General features: G+C 43.0%; 1 protein-coding gene across 1 annotated transcript; it reads left to right on the forward strand.

Moving 5' to 3' along the window:
• The first annotated feature begins 704 nt into the window (after positions 1–704).
• LOC121985255 (glucan endo-1,3-beta-glucosidase-like) lies at positions 705–2,640 on the forward strand. Its single transcript, XM_042538583.1, has 3 exons — positions 705–790; positions 875–2,197; positions 2,449–2,640. The coding sequence occupies exons 1-3, from the start codon at positions 739–741 to the stop codon at positions 2,481–2,483; spliced, it is 1,410 nt and encodes a 469-aa protein (XP_042394517.1). The 5' UTR covers positions 705–738; the 3' UTR covers positions 2,484–2,640.
• The last annotated feature ends 4,975 nt before the right edge of the window (positions 2,641–7,615 follow it).

The following is a 7,615-nucleotide window of genomic DNA, read 5'->3' on the forward strand; positions in this document are numbered from 1 at the left end:
AAGATCACCTAGGCATGCACGATTTAGACAGGGAGGGAGAAAAATGATCGCACGATTATTTTTAAATCAAAATGATTCAAAATATGGTTCGGATGTCTAGAAAATCACAACTGAAGAGGGGAGGTTGGCGGGAGGGTTAAAATGAAAATTTCACATCACTTAACTATACTTTTTGGTAAATACATAACTATGATACGTCTTTTGATAATTTTCTTATTTTACATACACCTTTTGATAAATTGTCGAAGAATTTTTACTTCCCTCCCTAATTAGATATAAAAGATAAACATGGTGTTAAATTTAAAAATAATAATTCATTTTCACATTTTACTTTTGACAGTTTAATTCATTGCTATTTTAATTTTCATTCCTAAGTCTCTTTTATAATTTAAATCTCTTCTATAATTTAGTATTTGTTTATTGTTAAATTCTTTTACCAAGCTTTCATTTGTGTCTCGAGAAGTCGATATCAACTTGTATTTGCCCAACGCCCTTCTGATCCGACGGTCATCATCTTCCCTGCGCGGCCTTTATCTGTCCCGCAACGGCAAGTAGCGCCTCAAACGGTCACCTTATCGTTGGGCCCTCTCTCGATAGCAGCCGGGACCCACCCTGACGTAACCAGCCTCCCCACTCACCGCACGCTCACACGGCGCTCATTTTCTTCCCACTCCATCGCATATAAAGACGCCGGTCACCTCTCCTCCTCCCCTGTCTCCTCTTTCTGCTTTCGGAGTAATGGAGATTCCTGTGGTTCTCTTCTTACTACTCCTCATCTGTTCTTCCTCTGGTGAGCTCGAAATGCTTCCTTTGCTTTTCCATCACTTATCTAATCGCTTCTCTCTTGCTAAATGTTGTTTTTTTGTTTACGTAGTTGTAGCAGGATTTGTTGGTGTGAACTATGGCCGAGTCGCCAACAACCTGCCGCCGCCGGCGAACGTGGTCGAGCTGCTCAAGTCCAATGGCATCGGCAATGTCAAGCTCTACGACGCCGACCCCTCCATGCTCCGCGCACTCGCAGGCTCCGGCATCAAGGCAGTGGTCACGGTCCCTAACGAGGTGCTCGCTGCGGCTGCCACTGTTCCCGACTTCGCTCTCGCCTGGGTCCAGCGCAACGTAGCCGCGTACTACCCTTCCACCCTCATCAACTTCGTCGCCGTCGGGAATGAGGTCTTCGTCGATCCGCATAATCTCACTGACTTCCTTGTTCCGGCCATGCGCAACGTCCAGAATGCGCTCGCCCAACTAGGCCTTGATGGCGCCGTCAAGGTCTCGTCCCCGATCGCACTCACAGCTCTGCAGACTTCGTACCCGCCCTCTGCTGGCGCCTTCCGATCTGACCTCGCTGAGCCGGTTATTCGGCCGATGCTCGAGCACCTGCGCCGGACCGGATCTCATCTCATGGTGAACGCCTACCCCTTCTTCGCGTACGAGGCCAACACCGATGTGATTTCCCTCGATTACGCCCTCTTCCGGCCCAATGCCGGCGTGGTTGACTCAGTCACTGATCTCCGCTACTACAGCCTCTTGGACGCCCAAATCGACGCCGTCTTCGCCGCAATGTCGGCCCTCAGTTACAGCGACGTCAAAATCGTCCTGTCGGAGACTGGTTGGCCGTCCAAGGGCGACGAAAAGGAGGCCGGTACCGGCCCGGCCAATGCGGCCTCCTACAACGGCAACTTGGTGAGGCGTGTCCTCTCTGGAAACACCGGCACGCCGCTTAGGCCCCAAGCCGACCTCGACGTCTACCTCTTCGCACTATTCAACGAGAACCAGAAGCCCGGCGCGGAGTCCGAGAGGAACTACGGGCTGTTCTACCCGAACGAGCAGAAGGTGTACGACATCGGCTTCGTGCTCGGCGGCTCCAACGGCGGAAGTATGAAGTGGGAGGAGGACAGCGGCGGTGCCATCTCCCTGATCGCGCCGTCTGGGACGGTGCACGCGAGCTCGACGGGGGCCACTTGGTGCGTGGCGAACACGATGGCCGGGGCGGAGAGGCTTCAGGCGGCGCTCGACTACGCATGCGGCGAGGGCGGAGCGGACTGCCGCGCCATCCAGCCGGGCGCCGCCTGCTTCCAGCCCAACACGGTGGAGGCGCACGCTTCGTACGCCTTCCACAGCTACTACCTGAAGCAGGGCCGTGCCCTCGGCACGTGCGACTTCGAGGGCGCTGCCGTCGTGGTATCCCAACCGCCAGGTAAGTTTATCCTCACCCCTCAATCACCGGTTCAATTACCCGGTAAGTTTATGTTCGAACCGGCGGTTCATCGTAAAGCAGACTAGCTGTCAGTTTCATGCATCGGTTTGCGTGCCGTTACAATACAATGACGTGACACGATGTCCGTTGTGGACCCAAAAGACAGCATCACAACAGGGTGGTCGCTACTTTATTTATATCGTGATTTATTTCGCTCATGTCGTGATTTTCGGACTTGTTTGGCGTTACAGAGACGGAAACGTGTCTGCTACCGTCGGGAGTCTAGCCGTCCAACGAGGAGACATGGAGCACGATGGTCGCCATTAAACTGTTATTTATTTAATTAGTATTTATTAGAATTTATGACGATGTTAATGTCGTTTCAAGTGTAAACAATTTAGTGTAGTTGTTTGAACTTCTTTTTAGTCATCCCATTATAGTCATCCTATTTGTGCTTTTTCTTTCATGGCATTGAATTTTGTTTGGTAAATGTTTAATTTTTAAATTATCAAAATCATCTCCCTTTTCTTTATCAAAAGGTGCTTTGGCTTCTACATTGGCGAAAATTATTGAGTGCTATAAGATTCAATTGGTGCTTAAAAAAAAATAAATTTATTATCTTAACGATCGTCCTAGTATAGAATAAATATAAATATACAAATGTTAAATACATAGTATGATAAATCCTGGGTCGACTAAATTGTTATTAAAATCGAGATAGTGTTAAATTAAACGTGTCATTAACGCATTCAAACAGTAACATATTCAAAAGATTTCTTTATAAAAAATAAAAATTTTCACCTTGTTCGTGCATGGGCCATATGGGTGTTCTTCCATATTTTTTTAAATTAAAATTTTTAAATTTTAAAATTAAAAATCAACAAATAAAATTGAATTGGTGGTATATTTTTAATGAGTTTAAAATAAAAAATAAAATAAAATTGAATATGTTAATATAATATGTATCATATGACATGTGGATCATATAATATGTGACCTAAAAATCCTATATTTTTTATGATGCGGTGGATATTATAATATCTATAAATATGGATGCCCTAAGAGCAATTGCAACACGACCTTAATATCGCATTATAATGTTATTGTACATTTAATTTGCCGTTGTGACGGTGTGCCTCCATGTTCATCCGCTTGAATGCATTCAAGACATTGAACGCATTCAAGCATGCATGGGGTGGGCTAGGGTTGGCCCACCCCATGTATATATATTTTTTATTTTTTTTTATTTTATTTATTAAAAAAATATAAATTTTTTAAAAAAATATTTTATTTAAGTTATTGTTGCATTTCAATTTCATAATTAGATGGTAATTTAAAATAAATTTTATTTTTCCAACTTTGTAATTTTAGCCCCTCAGTTATAATTGTTGGACCGCTGGGGCCGGCTAGAAGGGGGTTGAATAGCCTGCAAAAATAAAGATCAGCCCTTCTCAAACTTCTTAAACTAACACTTGCATAATAATTAAATAGACAGAAAGTAAAAGAAGAGACACACGGCGATTTACTTGGTTACAACTGGGGAGGTTGTTAATCCAAGGAAGATATTGCACTAGTATCTCCTTCAGGCAAAGAAGCCTCTTACAACGATGAAGCGCAAAAAGAAAGAAGCTAACTAAACTGAAGCGTACAAGTGTTGGAAAATGAATTGCTTGGAATGAATGTAAAGCTTCTGGACCAAGGCTGTATTTATAGTCTTGGTTGAGGTGCCCCGAAATGTTCCAGGCGCCCTGGGGGGATAAAACTTTATCCCCAACGCACAGATCTCGATTTGACGGAGATCTGGATATACTTTCGGTCCGGGTGCCCCGGACTATTCCGAGCACCTCGGACCATTCCGAGCGCCCTGAATGGGGAAAGTCAACATCGTTGACTTTTTCAACCCGGGTCTTCTGCTTCGGCTCCGTTCGCCTCAGTTCGAGTCTTTCGCTCGTTTGGGTGATATTGGCCATCCGGAATAGGGTTCACCCGAACCCAACTTCCGGTCTTCTCGAGCAGGCTTCCGCTCCGGCTTCTCGTCCCTCAAAATAGTCGCGTGCTTCCTTCTCGTCCGCTAGCGTACTTATCCGCGTTTTTGTCCCTCGATCGCACCCCGTGCCGACCTTCTCGCTAGCTACGTCTCTTTCCCCCGAGCAGTCTTCCGCTCCGACTTCTCGTCCCTCGAAACCACCGCATGCTTCCTTCTTGTCCGCCGGTGTACTCTTCCGCAGCGCCTCGTCCCTCGGACGCACCGCGTGCCGTCCTTCTCGCTAGCTACATCTTCCACTCGACTACCTGCGCTCCTAAGCTCATACACACTTAGACACAAGGTAAAAACACACAGCACCTAACTTAACTTGTTGATCACACCAAAACAAAATTGGGGTTCCAACAATCTCCCCCTTTTTAATGTGAGCAACCCAAGTTAAGTTAGGGTAAAATAGACATAAAAAATAAACTAACTAATCTTGAAATAAAGTGCAAAAAGATAGAAAAAATTGGTCCACCTCCCCCTAAACTTATACTTTTCCTTCTCCCCTTTGATCACATAAAAAATTAGGGTTCTAGGAAAAACTCTAAGGGTAAAAATTTTGAAAACTTTGAAAAATTTTACAATAATTTTCACATAAAGAGTCTCTAAGTAAAAAAATTTCTAGGTAAACTTTAAGTAAGAAAATTTTTCTAAGAAAACTCTAAGTAAGAAAATTTTCTAAGTGAGACTTTAAGTAAGAGAAATTTAAAAAAAAAATCTGACTTAGGCAACTTTGTAAAAATATTTTTGAAAATTTTCTTAAGTAAAAAAAAATTAAGCAGAAATTTCTAATTTTAGAAGAAATTTTAACTTATGCAAAAATAATTTATTTTTTTAAAAAAAATGTTTGACAAACTTAAAAAAAATATTAAAAAGACTTTTTAAAGTATATTTAAATTTCAACCTTAATGTTTTATCATAAAGTTAATTAAACATTTTATTCCAATATTTTAGCTTTCAAGTCGTGGCGAGGCACTAGGTCTTCTTGGTTATTGGAGCAACAACCACTTCCTTAGACAAAACATCATAAAGAAACTCACTGTATAATTTTCTCACTGAGAGTGCTAAATCCGATTAAAATTTAGATTAAGCAAGACTTAGGAACCCAATATAGGTTCTAGCCAACTGGATTAACTAAGAATTTCTTAGGGACATATATTTTTGAAATGTTCCTAATTTGTCCCTTATGATACCTAAATACCAATTTACATTGTTAAATTTTCTAACATTAGTATTAGATAAGCATGCATATTTTTTCAAGTTATTTACTTGTATATTTAAATTATCATTTTCTACTTTTAATTTTTAATTTTCTAATTTAATTCTATCGAATTCTTCTATTGGGCAAGATTTAGCTAATATTATTTTTAAATTCTTAATTTCTTTTTCTAATTTACAGCAATCCTTAGTTAACAATTTAATAAACTTAAATAGTTTGTTGGGAGAAAGAGATCGTACCTGACTTACCTTGTCGATCTCGTTGTCTGTTTCTTCCCTTGACTGTTGTTATCTTCCGACGTGGCTCCCCCTTCATCGATGCTCTCGATGTTCATTTCGGAAGAGCTTGACTCGCAGTCATCGTCTTGATGACTTGCCATTAGTGTAAGTCTGGAGAAGGCTTCGACTTCTGATTCGGACGACGTATCATCCCACGTTACTTTTAATACTTTGCGTTTTTTAACAGGCTTCTTACCTTTATCTGTGTCCTTATTTCTCAGCTTGGGGCAGTTGTCCTTGACGTGCCCTTCTTCGTTGCAGTGGTAGCAGCGGATTGTCCTTTTCTTTCTACCCTGCGAATGGTTAGTTTTTCTAGAATTACATAAGTTCTTAAATCGTCTTACCATCATTACTATTTCCTCGTCATCGAGAGAGAACTCTGACTCAGGTTCATCTCTCAATACTTTGAGGGTGATGTTGTGCTTGGGCTCCTTCGTACCTGCACATCTTGATTCATGCACTTCAAATGTGGAAAAGAATTCTTCTAGTGTAATATTTTCTAAATCTTTCAAAATGTAAAAGGCATTTACTAGTGATGCTCATTTTGTATTTCTAGGAAATGAATTGAGGGCGTACCTTAGCGAATCTCGATTACTTACCTTTTCTCCGAGATTCGAGAATCCGGAGATGATTTCCTTAATTCTTGAGTGCAGATGCGTAACTGTCTCGTCTTCCCCAAGTCGCAGGCTAGTGAGCTGGTTGCAGAGTAAATCTCGTTTTACGAGCTTAGCTTCGGGCGTTCCTTCATGCAGCTCAAGGAACTTCTCCCAAAGTTCCTTCGCGGAGTCATAGTTGCCAATTCGGTTGACTTCTTGTGGTGGGAGAACGCTCAGCAGATGGTACTTTGCTTTGCCGTTTGTCACGTAGTCGGTCTGCTCCTTTTTCGACCACTGATACTTTTCTTTGCCTTCTGATACTGTAAAATCGAATTCCATAATTAATAATAAATCGAAATTAGTCTTAAAAAATACCTGCATTCACTTTTTCTAGCTAGCGAAATCTCCTTCGAACTTCGGCGGGTAGATGCTTGGTCCGGCCATTATTTCATTGCTTCGTTCGGCGGTTAGTCCTCTTGAAACGCCTTGGTTCTAATACCACTTGTTAGATCGCGACGGCCGACTAGAAGGGAGGTTGAATAGCCTGCAAAAATAAAGACCAACCCTTCTCGAACTTCTTAAACTAACACTTGCATAATAATTAAATAGACAGAAAGTAAAAGAAGAGGTACACAGAGATTTACTTAGTTACAACCGGAAAGATTGTTAATCCAAGGAAGATGTCGCACTAGTATCTCTTTCAGGCGGAGAAGCCTCTTACAATGATGAAGCGCAAAAAGAAAGAAGCTAACTAAACTGAAGCGTACAAGTGTTGGAAAATGAATTGCTTGGAATGAATGTAAAGCTATTGGACCATGGCTGTATTTATAGTCTTGGTCGAGGCACCCCGAAATGTTCCGAACGCCCTGGGGGGATAACACTTTATCCACAACGCACAGATCTCGGTTTGACCGAGATCTGGATATACTTTCGGTCCGGTTGCCCCGGACTATTCCAAGCGCCTCAGACTATTCTGGGCGCCTAGGACTATTCCGGGTGCCCCGGACAGTTCCGGGCGCCCCAAACAGTTCCAGGCGCCCCGAATGGGGAAAGTCAACATCGTTGACTTTTTTAGCCCAGGTCTTCTGCTCCGGCTCCGTTCGACTCAGTCTGAGTCTTTCGCTCGTTCGGGTGATCTCGGCCATCCGGAATAGGGCTCACCCGAACCCACCTTCCGGTCTTCTCGAGTCGGCTTCCGCTCCGGCTTATTGTCCATCGGAATCACCGCACGCTTCCTTCTCGTCCGCCGGTGTACTCTTCCACAACGCCTCGTCCCTCGGACGCACCGCGTGCTGT

This window comes from Zingiber officinale, chromosome 5B (genome assembly GCF_018446385.1).
Source record: "Zingiber officinale cultivar Zhangliang chromosome 5B, Zo_v1.1, whole genome shotgun sequence".
Lineage (NCBI taxonomy): Eukaryota > Viridiplantae > Streptophyta > Magnoliopsida > Zingiberales > Zingiberaceae > Zingiber > Zingiber officinale.

What these genes read in the sequence shown, in the direction of transcription:
- LOC121985255 (XM_042538583.1), top strand. Translation starts at nt 739, where the DNA reads ATGGAGATTCCTGTGGTTCTCTTCTTACTACTCCTCATCTGTTCTTCC. An exon ending in CCTCATCTGTTCTTCCTCTG is followed by an intron (nt 791 to 874) that starts GTGAGCTCGAAA and finishes TTGTTTACGTAG; the next exon opens with TTGTAGCAGGATTTGTTGGT. An exon ending in CGTGGTATCCCAACCGCCAG is followed by an intron (nt 2,198 to 2,448) that starts GTAAGTTTATCC and finishes TTGGCGTTACAG; the next exon opens with AGACGGAAACGTGTCTGCTA.